Below are 19,853 nucleotides of genomic sequence, written 5' to 3' on the forward strand. Positions count from 1 at the left end.
TTTGGAGATGCTCTATGAAGCAATCATCCAATGTAATATGCCATTTTGAGAAGGCCTATATATGTAATCTTTCAAGAAGTTAATAGGATCAACAAAATTTACTCTGGGCAAACCGCTGTAGCTATGACTACTGTGTGAGACTCTGAGTTCATATTAGATTTTGTTGTTCATTTAGTTTAAGAGGAATTGGTGGAATGAATGTGTTAATGCTAAAAATTAAATAAGTGTGAATCAACTTGGTTTTATTCCCTTTATTTAATGATGGTGTGCTTTACTCTATTTAGCATAAACATGTCTTCTATTATTTCTGTTGGTCCATGTCTTTAGCCAATTCATTACATTTGGAAGTCAAAAACTAATCATTGGAGTGGTTGAAGAATATATAATCTGGGTATTATCAAAGCATCAGCTAAGTTTTGTAATGTAAGAATTACCTATTTCATGATCTCTTCCTCTCTTCCTATCATTTTAGTTATTGCTACATGTTTCTCAATATCATGCATTATTATTTTAAGGAGTACATTTAGTGAGTTCTTCTCCTTTTCTTGCCTGAGTTGTTTAATTTTTAAGCAACTTGGTTTTTTCCACTTCTGCTCTCGAGTTAAGATCATACCCCCCATAAACTACATAAACAAATTCATTGCATATCTTGCACTTACAAGGGAGTTGTACCTTTTAATGCAGGGGTCTTTGAATAGATTACTACATCGACCCATTTTGTTTTTAACTTTGTGTTTTCCATAAGTCATAGGGTAAGTAAAGAGTCAAGGTACAAACCAATATATTAAGGAATACAAATTGTTAACTAATAATTGGTCAATCCTATTTTTTGTAAGGAGAAAATTCAATTTTATGTCACAAAAAATCTAATTATTTTACAAACTATACTACACAAATGTGACGAAGAAATTAATTTGATAAGACAATGGTCATTAATAATATGTACTTTAAAACAATAATTATTTTTTGGCATCTTTCCAAGTTGGCTTTAATTGTAGATTTGAAATGATTATGAATCATTTTTCTTTTATTAAGGAATGATTTTTTATGACCTTTTGATTATTTTTCTTCAATATTTAATATTTAATGTTATAAAAATTATTTACTATTATTTAAATGGTTAATAATAATTGAGTATTTATTATTCATTGTATTATTTAATCTTTTTATTTTAATTTATGTTGATGAGTGATACACACACATACACACACACACAAATAAATTTAAATTTTGTTACTTTAATTCATTGAGACACTCTTTCAAGTCAACATTCTTATTTTTCCTTTATTTTAAATTAGAAATTGCCACCCCATACATTAACTTAAAATAGAAAATTAAAGTTTGTTAAGTATAAATATTTAGTAATTTGATTTTTAAAAAATGTCAATTAGCTTATTATTATTTTAATATTTCATATAATTTATTTAAGATTTATTTGTAAAGATATTTTATTTATACAATACAATCATACTAATTTCATCAAATCTAAATTCAGACTATGGTATGAACTTTGACTCTTTGCCTCTTATTTACTTCTCCTTAGGGAAAAACTAAACGCGTCAGAAAACTCCCGAGTTGAGCAATCAATGGGAGCAGGAGCGCGTAAATGATTAGGATAGTTGATTTTGATAAATAAACTGACTTCTTTGTAAAATTGAAAGAATCGATTCTGATAGATATATAAAACATCATATTCGAAATCTGAGGAAAATAAAAAGAGGAAACGAAATGAGTAGAAAGCATGTAAGAAATGAAATGTGGAGCAATAATCTTTCATTGCTATGCTCTTGGAATGTGGGAATTCGAATAAATAAAGAAGATAAAGTGTGATGTAGAGCTCGCTTTGGTCGCAGTGCGCATTACTTCTCTTTCCACTCAAGAGCGCGCATCTTTTTAGAAGAAATGATTCTCGCATAATTTCTTGTTTCTGGACAAAGAAAACCAACTACAGAAGTATCGAATAATTAATGTACACTTTATTCCTCCATGAAGCACTAGGAATAAACTTTCCTTCATATTAGACCAGAAGCCTCGTTTCCCTTATAAATTTAGAGAGTTGTCAGGAGGTGGTTGTCGTACTTCACACTCAGCGAAGCTTGAATTGCAATTGCTATTCAATTCTTTTATCTTTCAGTTTTGGGAGTGTGTAAAAAAGAAAGATGGCTGCAGGGCTTGATATTGCAGTTGCCAATGGTGTGGTTCGAAAGCTCGGCGAGATTGCGGCGCAGCAATTGGTGAATGAGGCGTCGCTGCTGCTCAACTTTAGAGAAGATTTTGAATGGTTAAAAAGGGAGCTCAGATATATGTCTGGTTATCTGGAAGCTGCAGATGAGCTAACTGGCCATAATGATTCTGTTAAAGAATGGCTGTCGGAGGTGAGTGATATCGCTTTTGATGCAGAAGATATTGTTGATGAGTGCGCTGTTGAGCCTTTGTATAGAAAGCCCTCTCAATCATGTCTGTGTCGTATAAGTCAATTGGGCTATCGGCATAAGATGGGGAAGAGGATCAAAGATCTGAAAGGAAGGTTGAGCTCTGCTATGCAAAAGGCAGGGGAGCTCAATCTTGTTCGTCAGGTGTTCCATTCAAATGAGGCATCAACAAGTACTGCTGAAATCAGAGAGAGAGAAAGAGGAATGACAGGATGGAGCGCCTTGGAGGAAGATTCAGGAGCTGTGGGTTTGGAGCAGAAGATGGAGGAGATAGAGAGATTGTTAGATGATCCTGCTATTGGCGTTGTTGCCGTGGTGGGTATGGGCGGCCTGGGGAAGACTTTCCTTCTCAAGAATGTCTACGAAAGAGTTAAAGGTAGGTACCAGCTATCTGCATGGATTTCTGTTTCGCAGACTTTTTCTCTTAGAAATTTACAGTCCGACTTGGCCTGCAACATTGGATTGCAAATGCCCCATTACATAACTGATTTCGGAGCAGCTGAATTGATACAACGTCACTTACATGGCAAAACATGTTTGATTGTTCTTGATGATGTGTGGAAGAGTAGTGTCGATGGTGATTTGATATCAAGATTGGGTCTTCCCACTGGAAGAAATAACCAGTGTAAAATTGTTGTAACCACTAGAAGCAGAGACGTTGCTGCAAAAATGAATGTCTATGAGTATGAGATGCAACATCTCTCTGAAGAGAACAGCTGGAAGCTCTTTTGCCTGTTTGCCTTCCCCGATTGTGAAGGAAATAAGCCGCCAGGGCAATTGGAGAGCTTAGCTCGTCAGATTGTAGAAAAGTGCGGGGGGTTGCCACTTGCCGTTAAGACCGTTGCAGCATCCATGGCCGGCAATTCGGACATAGGGGTTTGGGCCTCAAAATTGAGGCAATTAATGGGTGCAGAGGACTCCACTATGAAAATCCTCAAGTTGAGTTATCACTCTCTTCCTCCCTATCTCAAAGCTTCTTTTGCTTATTTTTCTTTCTTCCCAGAGGACACGCAGATATCCTTTTCTGTAGGAAAAATTTCTACATCTACACACCAGGAATATTTGATATATTTGTGGATAGCCGAAGGGTTTATCCCACAAGAGAAAGGCAGAGACCAGTTTGATATTGGGTTGAGTTACTTGCAGCAACTTCAAAATCTCTGTCTGTTGGAAGTAGACAGAGGGCTAGCTTGTTATACCATTCATGACTTGTTACTTGAGCTGGTCAATGATATAAGTAATGAGCATAAGTCTGAATTTGTTCTTCCGGTGAATAAAACAAGCTGTCGCAGGTTGTTATTGCCTAAAAAAGGTATAACTACTAATGCAATTTCAACAAGCTCTATTCACTGTCAACGATTTCTTCGCACAATCTCATTCGCTCATAATCCAGAAATCACAAGTATTCCGGAACACTTGTTTGATAGTCTGAGAGTGCTCCGCGTACTTGACTTGAGCAGCACTGCCATCCCTACACTTCCAAAATGTGTGGGGAAATTGAAGCTTCTTAAGTTATTGAATTTGTCTGAAACAGAGATCACGGAGGTGCCAGATTGTGTTAGAAGACTCAAGTGTCTGGAGTATCTTGACGTTTCGGAATGCAGGAGCCTGCAACGTGTACCTGACTGGATAGGCGAGCTCCAATCTCTTTCCTATCTCAATGTAGAGAGCTGCTCAGAAGGACTTGAGAGTCATATGCCAAAGGGAATGGCCAAGCTTTCCAATCTGAGGACACTGAGATCAGATTACATCCCACTCTCCAGTGAAGATAATGAATTCTTGAATGTTCAAGATGTCGGCGATTTGGTCAATCTCCGAGAAATGACTTTTAGTTTAAATAATGAGGGGGCGTTGAGAAGTGTAGAAGACGGTGCCCTTGAGCGTATGGTGAAAATGAGAATTCTTGCCGTAAGCAATCACATTCCTGCAAGAGAGAGTGATAGAGAAGAATCCAGTCTTCCGGCATTTCCACAGAAAATGAGTGCCATGACAGATCTTAGACAACTTGCTATCGGTCGTTTCTCCGGACCAAGTTGGATAAGTGTTATGGTTAATCTGACAGAACTTGCATTGGTTGAATGCAGTGGCTATACGTCTCTGCAAAACATGCCCGACTTACAATCGTTGATGTTGATTCACGATTCGAGATGTACAGAATTACCAGTGAACTTTGGTGAGTGTGGAGGATTTCCTAAGCTGGTTACGCTCATTATTGGCAACTTCCTTGTTTTAGAGGAGTTGCCGACGTTGGAGGAGGGGGCGATGCAGCGCCTTGAAGTGCTAGGGATATTAAATTGTCCGCGGGTGAAGAAAGCTTCTGCGGGATTGGAGCGGTTGAGGAGATTAAAGAGGATAGGAGTTTCTGAGGCAAGCGCTGAGTTGAAGGAGAGATTAAACGAAGGCGGGGAAGATTGGAGTAAAATCAAAGCCACCAATCCTAACATTAAGATAGTTGTCTCCTAGTACCACAACTCTGAACAATTAGTATTAAATCTTTTGTTCAGATGTTTTAATTTGTAATTCTAAATAAATATTGTTTTATTGTTTTCCGCTGAGGTGGTTGGTGGGCCCGTTTAACCTTCCTATTTCTGTTCCGTCTTTGGTTAACTTTCCGGCTGTGGTAAACTTTCAAATTTGCATCTCTCGCTCCCGCTTGGGAGGCTCTGATTCATTCATCTAATGTGGCGGGGAGATTTTCTCTTGAATGCTTTCTCTTGAAATTTCCAGAGTGAATGTGTCATGTATAGTTTATGCTAAATATTTTTGAACTTGAGACAAATCATACTCTCACATGAATATTTTGAAAATTCTAATTTCTATTTAATTTTGAATGTTAGATACATTTTAGATTATGAAATATCTTTATATGAACTATTAATTCATTTAATGTCAAATGTCAAAATTAAGATTGTCATGAAAATCTATATGGTAACCTTAGTTCAAGAGCAAAATTATTGACAAATATAGTTTCATTTATTCAAATTTTAATTTTTATTAAAGTCAATCATTGCTAGTCTTCATGAATGCGCACATAATAATAAGCAAGAGCTTTCTAGAATTGAGCATTCAACTTCATTTCACATCTAATTATACAAACTTAACATTGAAACAATGTAGTTTGGTTTCATTATATCTCAATGATGAACTATATAACAATTTTGAATTATCCTTGAAATTTAAAATTCTATGTCTAAAATTCATATTTGTTAAATATAAATTTCCTTGATCGTTTTACACCAAACCAAATTTACGAAAAAAATTGTGATTGAGTTGAGTTTTCACCTCTAAATTTCATAATGTCAATGTTACATTTACTTTGTGAAGGTGATTGAAACTCTATATACAAGCTTAGTACACTGGATTTGAAAAGTTCTCTTTAGAGAACAAGGTTTTCATGATTTGATCAAAGGGAGCATGGTAACACTAAACTTTGGGATATAAAATATTTTATTATTACAATGAATTGTCAGTAGATCCTCTCTTTTACCTTTCCCCATGTATTGACAACTCATATATGAACATAAAAGATAAAAAATATTAATGTTACAAATTTGTGTAAAATGAAATATTAATGTTACAAATTTGTGTAAAATGAAATTCTATTCCAAATTTGAAATTGTTATTGATGCGGCTCAAGATGTTGATGACACTACCATTCATGATGTTGAGCTTGTCGAAGTTGGTGTTCTTAAGATTAATTGGTGTATATAGAAGGTGAAGTTGTACGAAAGATGCAAGGTAAAGAGAAGATATAGGTAATGATTGATGTAAAGTCATCTGAGGTAAAAGTTGAGGCATGAGACACTACTAGGGCAATGCAAGAATTTCTTGAGAAGGACAATCTTCAATTGGATGACCTTGCACTCACTAAAGGGCCTAATAATTTGGCCACTTTATCTCAATTTAGAAGCTAAATCTTGCTTAATTTTCTCAATCTAGAGAAAAAGAGGATATTATGAGATCACATGTGGAAGATAGTGAATTGCTAAATCTTTCATTTTAGTCCCCTATATTTTTCAAACTTCTAGGATTAGGATTGAGTCAATGTGATGTTATGTTTCTGTCTAGATTTCCTTTAAGGAACTTCTCTTCTCATCTATTCCATGTTGTACACCTAGGTGGGCATTCAAAAGAAATCTAATGCATTGGTTCATATTAGGTGATTAGGAAAGGAAGGGTAAGTTTATGCATTTCCCAGATAAGAAGTAAGTTGTTCAAAAACCCTGACTCTATGATAAAGTATTTCATTGAAGGCATAATACATATGAAAGAAAATCACGTTGCATTCATAATAGATGGAAACTAGAAACGTTTGGATTGAAGCTCAGGTCCAAAGTGTAGATCACAGGAACATTATGAAAATTAGAGAAGTCAAATTGACTATATGAGAAGCAGATAAATTCTCAGAAATGATGAAAGAACTTGGTTAAAGGTGGTGTGAATTTATTTGAAATCCAATCAATGGATTATATTTAATTTGTGCATCTACGTTGCAAAGTTGACAAGTCAAATGGCCCAAAGATTAAATCTTGATTGTCAGATCAAAGACCAAATCGATGGATTGTATTTTAAGATGGAATTATAATGGTCCTTAGAGATGTACTTTCCCATTCATCAGATCATAAAGATAAATGATTGTTGCATGTTTGTTGGTGATTTTAGGTAACCCATAGTTGACATGGTGAAGCAATGAAAACCATTGTTAATAGGGTCACATGGAGTTAAAGATGACCCAAGGTAAGTGTCGCGACAGAGTGAAAAGCTTGTGTTCGTAGAGTCACTGGTAGTTTAAGTCAACCTTGGCTTAAAATTGTGAACAAGAAAAAACTAATGATTGCATGGTTGTGAGTGGTTAGAAGAAACCCAGAGTTAAGGCAACGATAGAGTGAAAACCAATGATCACATGGTCATGAGTGGTTAGAAGAAACCCAAAGTTAAGTTAGCGATAGAGAAAAAATAGAATGATCTCATTTTCACAAAGGGTCAAGAGTAACCTATGGTTAAGGTTGTGATGCAGTGAAAGGCTTAAGGTTTCATGGTCGCAAGTGAATAAAGTTAACTCGAGGTGAATGTTGCAATGGTGCAAACAAGGCTGGACTGAAATCAATGATCGAATAAGTGAATTTATTGAAGGAAGCAAGATTTGGTTCTTTCAATAAAATGATAAAGAGTTAACCACAACAATTAAGGTTCCAAGCTTTCACATGGTCATAGGTAGTTGAAGGTAACCTAAGGTTAATTTCATGATGGAGTGAAAGTATGTGTTCACGTGGTTGCAGGTGGTTAAATGCAACCTTGAGTCAATACGGGGAAGAAGAAAAATCCAATCATTGCAACATTGCACACAGTCAGTTAAACATTTAATTCAATGTTGTTTACATGCGATCATGGTTAATGTGCAATTGTCACTATGTCACTATGGTTAGTGGAATGAAGACATGTCAAGTTGTGAAGTCATGATAAATGATAACAGTCAATTTCATATGGTTATCGTATCATCACATGGTTAAGTCATCAGTAGAAGTTCTTAGTTATGAAGCTGTACTAAACATCAAACCAAGTTAGTCATCGCATCATCGCATCGAGTGAAGGCATCATATGAATGATAGTTGTGAAGAAGAAAAAAGAGAAAAAGTAAAAAGGTTTTTTATGCTTTAATCATAATCATTGATAAGAGATTGGCGGTAGAGATTTGAACCTGTTCGATCATTGAGATTCAAATTATATGAATTTGGTGCCAACAGATTAGAGAAGAATATGAATCATTCTAAGAGTTTCTAATCATTTTTGTTTTCTTTCTCTGATGCATTGAATTGTAATTGGTGATTGTTAGATTCCAGATTGATTCAAGTGCTTTGTTAATGTAACTGATAAATTTGGAACTAGCCAAAAACCCTAAGATATATGTAATTTTCTAAGTTAATATTGAGGATCAACAATTTTGTCCAAATTTCCCCCTTGGAATTCCAGATGTTGAGTGAGAATCAAAGAGTTAGATATAATGAAGGATTTGTATGATGTTTGCAGTTAGGTAATGTAATGTTCTGATTCCATTTAGGACTAGCATGCCTAGGTTCATTTAATTATCTCCTTTAGTTGAGCTAACATCACATCTTAGAATAGTTTCTATGGGATTGTAGGACTGGTGCATTTAAAGCTATCAATTCCTTGTCAAATTCCATTTTGGTAAAGGGTTATTAGTTAAGTTATATTCCATTTCATCTTTCATGTGTATCTTTACTCTGTCACTAGATTGCATTGTAGTAGGACTAATCTGCATTTAGAATATTTGTTCCACTAGGTGTTATAGATTGCCCAAATCTATTTTTGCTTGGGGTATTTGTAGCTATGAGCATCCTAGTTTATCCTCTTCTACTCTCAGATTTAGAGCATACCCCCATCCTAATGATCTATTGAAACATAATTCATTGCATATCTTGCATACAAGGGATTTGTACCTTATAATTCAGGGAGCAGTGATATAACACATACACTGACCCATTTATTGGTGACATCCTTTTGTTCCTCACATTCTGGGCACCTAGAGTCAAGGTAAAGCCATGTTAACAAGAGGGACAAATTTTTAACTAATATGTGGAAAATTTGGTAAAAATATTCTAGCAAAAACCACACACCAAGGTGTCTCAACTTTATATCTCAAAATATTTCACATGGGGGTAAGATGCATGTTTTTCATGCATACATCTTACCCCCATTGATAGCTTACCCATAGTTTATGTGGATAACTGATGATGATGAGTCTCTTCTGACCCATATCGTTGAGTTAGATGGACCCAAATTGCTTTATGACATCAAGCCCATTTTCTAAGGCTTTCTCCTATTGATTCCTCTTTCATAATGAACTACCTTCCATATGATATATTTATAAGCCAGATCATGGAAGGGATTTTAAAGACACAATAGCCCACGATATTTTTGAGATGTTGGATGCCACTGGACTCAGAGTCTTCTTAGATAAAGAGTAGCTGAAGCTTGGAGATTTTTTCCCTATAAATTTAGAAGAAGGGATGAGTAGCGCTTCAATGCATATAGCCATTCTTTCTGAGAATTATGCTAGTTCCCCTTGGTGTATGGTTGAGCTGGCAGATATAATGCAAATTGGCATCAAGTTTTTTAAACCTTTCTCACCAATATGGCCAATCCTATAATGCCAATGCATTATTTTCTTTGAAGGAAGCTTAACTTCCATTGCATTTACACCATGTGTTGCATATTAATTTTTTCATACTTGACAGAGATGCTACTATAGGATACAAATTTCGCATCTAACTTATACATTGTTCCAATGTGTTCACCCTTAGCTAAGACAATAGAATCCCTAGTCATCTTACAACCACAATGGACAAATGGTACCTAAACTCTGAATTCATTTAACTTCCTAATGGAAAGTAAGTTTCAAGACAAACTGAGTATGTGAAGCACTCCATCAATTCCTTTTACTTTGCCAACAAGAAACTAAATTCTGACTCTTCCTCTGCCAACAATTTCTAGTGTGGAATTGCTCACCAAGAACACCTTTCCACCATTGCATGCTTCATATTTTGAGAGCCATTCTTTCTAAGACATCATGTAGAAAAATGCTTCTAAATCCAACAACCATATGTCGTCAGACATAAGCACTGCCAAGGCTTTTACGAAGGCATCAGTGTTACATTGTGAAGACTCAGTGTCAAAAGTATACATTTTTTCTGTTTCTTTTTCTCCTCCTTGTAATCCCTTCGAATATGACCTTTCTTCCCATAGTTCCAACACTTCACCTTGGACTTTTTTCTAGGAGTGGTAGATCACTCCTAAGAATTTGACCTCGTGTCCTTCTTCTTACTTTTGTTCTTAGATTTTCCTCATAAACTCAAAGATTCTTTGGCCATCTTAGAGGACTTCTTTCACATCTCCTTCAATAGAAGTGCAACAACTACTTCATCCATTTTCCATTTGGTAATCATACTTTCAATTGTCATTACCAAATGATCCCACAAATTAGGTAATGAGCATAAAAGTAACATTCACTGATCTTTCACATCAATGAACACACCAATAGATGTTAACTATGCAATCACCATATTAAATGAGTTTAAGTGATCTGCCATAGCTATTGCCCCATCCATCTTCAAGGAGTAGAATTCCTTCCTTAGGAAAATCTTGTTTACTAAGGATTTTCCCTAATAATTGTCTCCTTATTTCTTCCACAAGGTATGTGTGGTTTTCTCTTCATGGAAATTTAATAAAAATGAATCTATAAGACTCAATTTTATCAATCCTCTAGCCTTCTGATCCATTAATTCCTATTAGAGTTTTAGGTGACTCTACAACACCCCTAGGATCAAATGAAAGACCAAGATAACTTCCATAAGAGATTGGCAAGACGAGGCCATTTTTGGTACCCATGTACAATATGCAAAGCAATACATGAAATATAATCTCTCATAAAATGGAGAAAGAAAGAAAAATTCATGGGAAAAACCCTCCTCTAGAAAGAGAGATGAAAACAAGATGCATGGATGGATGGAGTACTCAAGACCTCTCAAAAATTGCATACATCATGTATGTACGAAGAATGATCCCCCCATAGGAAAGAAATAAGGAGACATGATATCCCCCCATAATGAAGAAGCTCTAATGTATATGAAGAGTGCCTGCAAGAAAAATATAATCCAATGACTATAAGAAGCATGCCTTCCCTTAGGAAGAGATAAATACATCAAAAGATGAAGAAGCCACTCCATGTAAAAAGTGAGAAAGGAGGAAGAAGGTCTCCATGTATGCATCTCTGAAGGCTAAATAGGTTTCTCCAAGCTTAAATATTTTGTCACACCATCAAGATGACCTATGAGATGCGAAAAAACAAGAGAACATAAAGAGTTGGCAAATCCAATCTCCAAAGAAAGTGAAAAAGTATCTCAAAGAAAAACCTCCTCAGATGTACTAACCAAATCTTCATTATGAGACTCATCTAAAAGAGCATCTAGGAATTCATCCCACACTACAAGATCTGAAGCATAAAGATCATCCTACTAAATAGTAGAACTCATGTTTGGAGAACCAAGAGGTGGAGGAGTAGGAAGTCCAACACTTGTCTGAAGAACAAAATGATTCAAGTGTCCAATATTCTCCTCACATGAATTATTCACCCTTGATAAAGGGTTAGGTACATCATGAATACCATCACCATTATCAAAAAAATGTGCAAAAGAATACAAGTGTTATGTATGATCAACAACTCCCATAGCTATGACATCTCTAGTCTCCATGTCCCTAATATAAACATAACTAGGAATGAACTCAACAATTTTACATTGTGCCCCATGAGTAATTTGGTAAATAGAAAGGAGATTAGTGGTTAAGAATGGTACACAAAGAACATCATTAAATGTACCCTCTCCCATAGGAATAGAACCTTTCCACAAACCTTCATGTATTTATCATCACCCATCAATATAGGTGGAGAAGTGCAAGGCTCGATAGAAGAAAACATATCCATAAAAGATGTCATATGATGTGATGCACCTGAATCAAGAAGCCATTTACCTTTCTTAGGATGTGTGGAAGCAATGAGTGCTTGTCCTTTACCTTTGGATGATGATGTAGATGTAGCAATTATCTGATATTAAGAAGAAGAAGACACTAATTGAGGGCAACTAGATATTATTCTTTTGAAGAATGTGAGTGATTTCATCAATCTTTTTATGAAATCATTGATGCTCATCATGTCCTAGAATTTTGTAATAAGCACATTTATCTCTCTTTCTTCTAGATGATTCCTCTCTTGAAGAGGACTTGGATTCAATATTACGTTGTGAAGGAGAGTCATCACCTTTGTCATGTTGCCTAGGATGCTTGTCTTCTTTGTTTCCCTTTCCTTTGGGAGCCTTTGGAGAGGAGTTGCAACCAATGCTTGATGCTTTGAAAGCTTCAATTGACCCATGTATGATAACTTTGCTTGTTCCCTTCTGAGCTAAGTTGCAAATTCATCAAGAGAAGGCATTTTGTATGCACTACTAAGAGCATCCATAGTAGCATAGAATGTGGAAATAAAGATTGAATATTCAGGACCTAGCTTAGAAAGAATAGATAATATCAATTGCTTATCATCTTTAGTAATGCCACAATTAAAAAAATCCAATGTCATGGAAATGAACTTAGAGAGAAATTCTTGAATATTATCAAAATCACATGGACTTAGACCTATAATCTTATTCTCTATTTTGAATTTTCTTATTCTATCAGGTTTTACCAAAGATTCCTTCCAATGTAGTCTAGGCATCATGAGGATGTGTGCAGGATGCAATATGATATAAAAAATAATTGGAGATGGTAGATCTAAGAGAACCAAGTGCTTTATCCCTTCTATCAAATCATTTCCTTTTTTCTGCAACACCTGTAGTTGGTTCTAGATCGTATCTGAGAATCATTCTAAGCAATCCAATACTCATCAATTTATTAGAAACTGCTTGTTTCCATTCATGATAGTTATAAGGAGTGAGTAATGAAACTTTTGAAAAATCCATAATGAAATCAAATCACGACTAAAATCAATTGATAACTCCAAATTACTAACTCCATTAAGAAAATTGAAATCCAAGTATTCACCAAGTGCAAATATAACTAAAAAAGACCTAATTTTGAAAGTGATATGCCCACTCCAAATCACTAAAATCTAATTATAGATCTGGAAAGTAGAGGAAAAATCATGTAATTTCAAAAAAAAATTGCTCCTAAAAATGTTACCGAATGTGCCCAAATAGAGCTTTGAAATTTGCAAAAAATGAGATTTGTGATTTTTAGAAAAATACAGAGACAGAGATCCAAAATCATCTACATCACTATGTAGATTGTGAACTTCTATTGGAAATAAAAAAAAATTTGCTCAAAAAAAGGAGTCTATATGAGGGAGATATCATTGTTTGAAAATCGCCTCTAAAATTATTTTTCTGCATCGCCACTGCCGCACCTTCAAAAATAAAATGGCTCTAGATTTGGCCTCAAATGCTCAATTTGGATGAAAAAAAATTGATTTAGGGGTTTTTGGACCTCCTCTATAAGATGTCAACCTCTAATTTGCAACAACAAGCTCCAATTTTCACCTGCAATAGAAGGTCAAAAAATAGAACTCCTAAAATCTCCTCCAAATTGTGATGTCCAAATCGCCAAATGTTGCACCAACAATGAGTGAAGCCAAGATTGCACTTCTTGAGAAAAGGTCTTAACACCTTGAGAGCTTTGATACCATGTTAGAGTTTTAAGTGACTCTACAACACCCCCAGGATCAAATGAAAGACCAAGATAACTTCCACAAGAGATTGGCAAGACAATTGCATGAAGATGCAAGACTGCTATTATTGATAATGAACTCGATTAACATCCAATGGATTGATTTAAAATGTACATAATGGGTCTACTTATATAAGAGAGGTGATGAGAGACAATGATAAGGAGAAGATAAGCTATCACCTACACAAGATGGAATCACATGTCCACAAAAGGTGGATGGTCCTCCATTATGCAATAAAGTATGTGCGATGATGAGGATGATAATGTGATAAGTGAACTAAAGGTGGAATGAGATAACAACTATGACCACCCAGAGTGGAATTGTCCTACACCATGTGGTTAATTGAGGTACAAACTACTATGCAATGCATTATCCCAAGTAAGCTTAAGTAAGTGTAAATAGTGAATATTTAATTACACCGACAATTCCCAATCTTCCTATTTCATTCTTGAGGGCTTAATGCTAGATACAACATTCCACAAATCTTGATCAACTATTAGATCTTCTACTTTAAGTTTCCACAACTCAAAGCTAGTGCCATTGAACTTTTCAATGTCCACTCGTTGTGATGTACTTTCCATCTCAGTTTATAAAGAACAAATTGTAAATTCCCATTGAAAGAAAATTGGCACAGAAAACTAAAACCTACCCAATAAGGATAACACAATTGGCCAGGATCTGATACCACTTATTAGGAAAGTAATGGTGTAGAAATGCTTTTTGAATACGAAATTAATAATGAAATGTCTAAGAAAAAATTAAAACAAAGATGAGAAAGAAAATAAAGTATTAGACACATTAGACACAAGAGATGGAAAAAAAAATCTTTAACATGGGAAATACTTTTAGCAAAAAACCACCAGCACAAAAACCTTGAGAAATTTTGTATTATAGTAAAACTTTACATACAAAAAAAGCCTTGATTTTTTCCATAGGCATAGATTGTCATTTACAATCAACCTGATTTCAACCTTGAACATTTTAACAAATTCTTATAGCCATTAAATATACTGCAATTCACTTCAGAATTTGGTATAGAAATAGTTATAGGGCACAATCACATGCACAATGACATACACAATCACATGACTTCATACTCCATCAGGTATTCACCTCACTAGATCCTTCACCAGTATTAGGTGAATCCACAATAGTGGGTTACATTTTTTTAGAGGAAGAAATTCCTCAAAAATCATGCAACAACCAATTTTTTTTCTTACTTTCAATAGAAAGTTTTATAAAAGTTTCTATCAAAACAAACTAAGCTTCAAGTTTTGATAGAAACTATTTTTCATGTAGTTTTGATAGAAACTACCTAGGTAAGTTTGATTTGATTGAAGCTATCTAGGTAGTTTCTATCAAAACTACCAAAAGGGTAAAAATTTTGTTAACGCTAGTCTTGGGCTATCTAGTTTCGATCAAAACTAGTTAAGTTTTGATCCAAACTATTTTTAAAAAATGGAAACCACAAATAAGTCACCGTGACCCTAAAAGTCATTTTAGATAGTGGAGCTATAGTTTGGATCAGAAGCACAAAGAGAAGCATTCAAAAACTATTAGAGTTCAAAAAAGGTATGATATTTTAGTTATTTTACCCATTTTATATAATTTTAGTTAAATTTTATATGATTTTAGTTTCATTTTTTATGTTTTTAGTTTAATTATATATATTTTGTATGTATGTATATATATCATGTATGTATGTGAATAGAAAGAAAATAAGGTTTCCTTTCCTAACCCTATTTTCAATGTGATAATCCAAATTGATTAAGCACAAGAAAGTGATTAATGCAAAAATGGACCATGTGATGGAGAACAGGGAGAAAGGAGGGTTATATGATCTTTCTATTATGGGGGAGTATGTGCTTAAATTTTGAAATAGATAAAAGACAAATACTAACCTTGAATATGGAAATTGCTATTTTTCGATGTCTCTATGTAGTTTCAAAGAATTTTGCAACTCGCTCTGAATTGGAAATGTTGAGACGAAGAAAAACTAGAAATATTTTGTCCTTTTGAAGGGAGGTTACCCTTGACCTTGATAGTAAGCACAATCTTACCCTTAGGCACAATTGTACCCTAAAAAGTTGACCTTGACCTATACTATTTTGACAAAATTTATGTTCATGGATCTCACAAGTTTGACAAAAAGGGTATTTGAATATGTTTTCCAATTCATTGTTCCACACATGTATCTGGAATAAAAATGGTTTTCTTGTTTGGATGAGGGCTTTTCCTTGGTTAAACCCCGATTTGGAATCAACCTTAATAATAGAATTGAAATAGAGAATTCTATCAAGTAGTAGAAGTTAATCTAACAATGAAGCTATGATACTCAATAGATATGCAATTGTATTTGAAATGTAAACAAGTATATTGATATGAAAGCTTAGACATAACATTAACAAATGTAATTAAAAACCTCCAAAATTGTATGTTTAGAATCCACCTTGATAGAAGAATGAAAAGATCTTGAAGATGAACAAAGGATCTTGAAGGAAGATCACACCACCATGATGGGTAGATCTATGGTTTAAATGATGAATCTTGAAAGCTTGAACCAAATCCCTTCAAAAGCTTGAATGCTTCAATCTTTGATCTACAATGGAGAACTTAAATGCTTGAATGATAGAATGCTTTCTCACTTGAAAAGTAGGTAGTTTCTCATAGATAGTAGTCCCTCATAGATTTTTTGATATCATCATGTATCTTTGTTGTTTAGTGTAGAGCCTAATCAGTCGCCAAGTGGGAGATTGTTAGTTTGTGGTGACTGATCAGGGAAGTACTATACATACTTTTAAAAAATTGGGTCATGGCTGACACTATGGTTGGCATATGGCTGACATATGACCGAGATGTTGTAACCCTAAAGTAGCATTAATACTTGTATAAATGGGCTTAGGGTTAGGTATCTTTTATTGTTGGGTGATGCAAAATTGCTTCTTATGGCAGTATTGAGCTATAAGGAATTATAGATTGTAATCATGTTGTAATCATTGGATCTTAATAATATTGGACTTATTGTTTGGTAGACATAGCCTAAGGATTGGGTGAACTATGTTAAATATTGGTGTCTTTTGTTCTTCTCTGTGTGATTTACTATTTCTTGATATTGTTTATATTTGCATGTAATTGTTATTTTTGTCTACGGTTAATCCAAACAAGTGGTATCAGAGAGAGGTTCTTTTTTCAGTTATCCTCTACAAGAAAGTCTCATGATTGAGTGGGAGTCTCATGGTTGAGTGGGAATGATGGAAGATGAGGGTAAGTTGAGGGTTGACAAGTTTAATGTGTAGAATTTGTAGTTATGAAAGATGCAAATGGAAGACTATATTTATCATAAGGATTTATGGAAGTCATTGGAAGGAAAACCTAAGAACCAAGGAACTATGACAAGTGAGGACTAGGATCTTTTAGATAGAAATAAACTTGGAAGCATTCGATTATGCTTGGCACCATCAGTGACATTAACATTACAAAAATGAAGATAATGGAAGAGTTGATGAAAACCCTAGCGACATTGTATGAAAAGCCCTCTGCTTCAAATAAGGTATTTCTCATGAAACATTTATGTAATATGAAAATGGTAGAAGGTGGGTCTATTGTGGATATTTAAATGTGTTTAATACTGAACTACTAGTCAGTTATCTTTTGTGGGGATTAATATTGATGAAGAAATTAGGGCTCTCTTGATTTTATGTTCTTTGCCTGAAAGCTGGAATGGCTTGGTAATGGCTATGAAGAATTCTATCTCTGGATCGAATACTGTGCAATATGATGCTGTGATTAGTGTTATTTTGAGTGAAGAAACTTGTAGGAGGTGGATCTACATCAAGAAATTCTTTGAACACACAAAACAGAGGTAGAATGATCGAGAGAGGAAATAATTCTAGAAATCATGGGAAATCAAGAGGAAAGTCAAAGGGGAAGAGGTTTCAATTTAGAGGAATGAGAAATTGTTGGTATTGTGGGAAACCAGGGCATAAGAAGAAAGATTGTTGGACTCAAAAGAACAATGAAGGAGATAAACCAAAAGGGAACATGGATGAAAATGTGGTAAGTAACAAATCTAAAGAGGATGCTTTACTTCTATCTTTAGAAAGTATTGATGATTCATGGTTTTTAGATTCTGGTGTTTCATTTCTTGTTACACCTCATATAGGTTATTTTATTGATTATGTCCAAGGGAATTTTGGGCTTGTTTATTTGGGAATCTAGTGAACTCTGTCAGATTGTTGGAAAGGGAAAAGTTAAGATTAAGTTGTGGAATGAGAATCATTGACTACTACATGAGGTAAGACATGTTCCAAGGTTGAGTAGGAATTTAATTTCAGCAGGGAAACTCAATTGGAAGGTTTCAAAAGGTTGCCTTATAGTAGAAAAAGGTGTGAAATTAGGCACCTTATATCTTTGTACAGGTCATACTATTCCTTCTACTTTGATTGTTTCAGAGGAAATTGAATGTTTAGGAGTAGTTGTTGTAGTTGAGTAGGGAGAACAAATAGTTGTTGTAGATTCTAATACAACGCTATGACACAATAGACTTGGGCACTTGAGTTATAAAGGTATGAAATTACTTCATTCAAAGCAAGTTCTACCAGGTCTAAAATATGTTAATATGGATTTCTATGAAACTTTGTGTATGGAAAACAAAAGAGAGTGAGTCTTGTGAAGACTGGGAAGGAAAATAAAACTGAGAGATTAGAACTTGTGCATATAGATGTGTGGAGACCAGCTTAGGTATCTTCACTTAATCACTCTCATTATTATGTTACAATTATTAATGATGCAACTAGAAAAGTATGGATTTATTTCCTTAGATAGAAATCTAATGTATTTCAAACTTTTAAGAAATGGAAATGCTTGATTGAAAATGAGACTGGTCAGAAATTAAATTGTCTCTGATCTAATAATGGTGGTGAGTATTGTAGTCATTAATTTGAATATTATTGATCCACTAATGGTATTCATAGACATGAAACTATTCCAAGAACTCCACAAGAAAATGGAGTGGTTGAACACATGAATGGGACAATAATGGAGCATGCAAGGAATATGAGGTTACATGTTGGGTTTCCCTTAAACATGTGGGAAGAGGCTATCCATATTACTATATATTTGATTAATAGAGGTCCCTCTACTCCCTTGGGCCATGGTATTCAAAAGCATGGACTGGTAAGAATGTGAGCTATTCTTTTCTTAAAACCTTTGGTTGTGAAGCTTTTACTCATATAGATTTTGAAAATAGAACCAAGCTGGAAGCTAAGTCAAAGAAATGTGTATTTTTTGAATATGGAATTGATGAATTTAGTTATAGGCTTTGGGATTTTTAAATTTGTAAAATTGTAAGAAGTAGAGATGTCATATTTAATGAGAGTGTTGTACAAAGATTTGTTGTAGCAACATGAGAAGAAAGAATTGATTATGTAGTGTTGGATGTTACTCCAAAAGATGATGTTTCAACAATTCCTCATGATGTGCAACAACTGCAATAGCAAATACCACACGCCATAGTCAATGCTAGACAATCAACAAGGCTAAGTAGACCTCTAGAAAGATTTTCTCCCTCTTTGTAGTCTATTTTACTAATAGATGCTAGTGAACCTAGATGTTATGATGAAGCTACAAGTGGATACTATGATTCAATTGGTGTCTACAATGGCAAATGAAATGGACTCCTTGCTGAAAAATAAAACTTTAAATTTATGCAAGTTGCCTGTAGGTAAACAAGTTTTATAGAATAAATGGGTTTATAGGTTGAAAGAAGAGGATGGAGGTTAGAAAATATTTAAAACCAGGTTAGTTGTAAAAGGATTTACATAGAAAAAAGGCATTGATTTTGATGAGATATTCTCTTCTATTGTAAAAATGAGGTCTACTCATATTATTTTAAGTATTGTGGCTACTGAAGATTTAGATTTGGAGTAGCTTGATGTTAAAACAACCTTCCTTCATGGTGATTTGGATGAAGATATATATACATAAATACATACATACATACATATGGAACATCCATAAGGATCTGAGGTCAATGGTAAGGAGAAATCAGTGTGCAAAGTGAAGAAAATTTTATATGGCTTGAAGCAAGTACCTTGGCAATGGTATCTGAAATTTGACAGTTTTATGCATGA

The 19,853-nt window shown here is 34.5% G+C and overlaps 1 protein-coding gene across 1 annotated transcript; it reads left to right on the forward strand.

Annotated features, from left to right (window-relative positions):
• Positions 1-2,057: 2,057 nt before the first annotated feature.
• LOC149560355 (putative disease resistance protein RGA3) lies at positions 2,058-5,211 on the forward strand. The gene has a single exon (XM_089824650.1). It carries the CDS (start codon positions 2,160-2,162, stop codon positions 4,893-4,895), a length of 2,736 nt encoding a protein of 911 aa, XP_089680776.1. The 5' UTR covers positions 2,058-2,159; the 3' UTR covers positions 4,896-5,211.
• Positions 5,212-19,853: the final 14,642 nt, after the last annotated feature.

The sequence above is a fragment of the Cupressus sempervirens genome, chromosome 4 (genome assembly GCF_028749045.1).
Source record: "Cupressus sempervirens isolate cs-2001-9-10 chromosome 4, ASM2874904v1, whole genome shotgun sequence".
Lineage (NCBI taxonomy): Eukaryota > Viridiplantae > Streptophyta > Pinopsida > Cupressales > Cupressaceae > Cupressus > Cupressus sempervirens.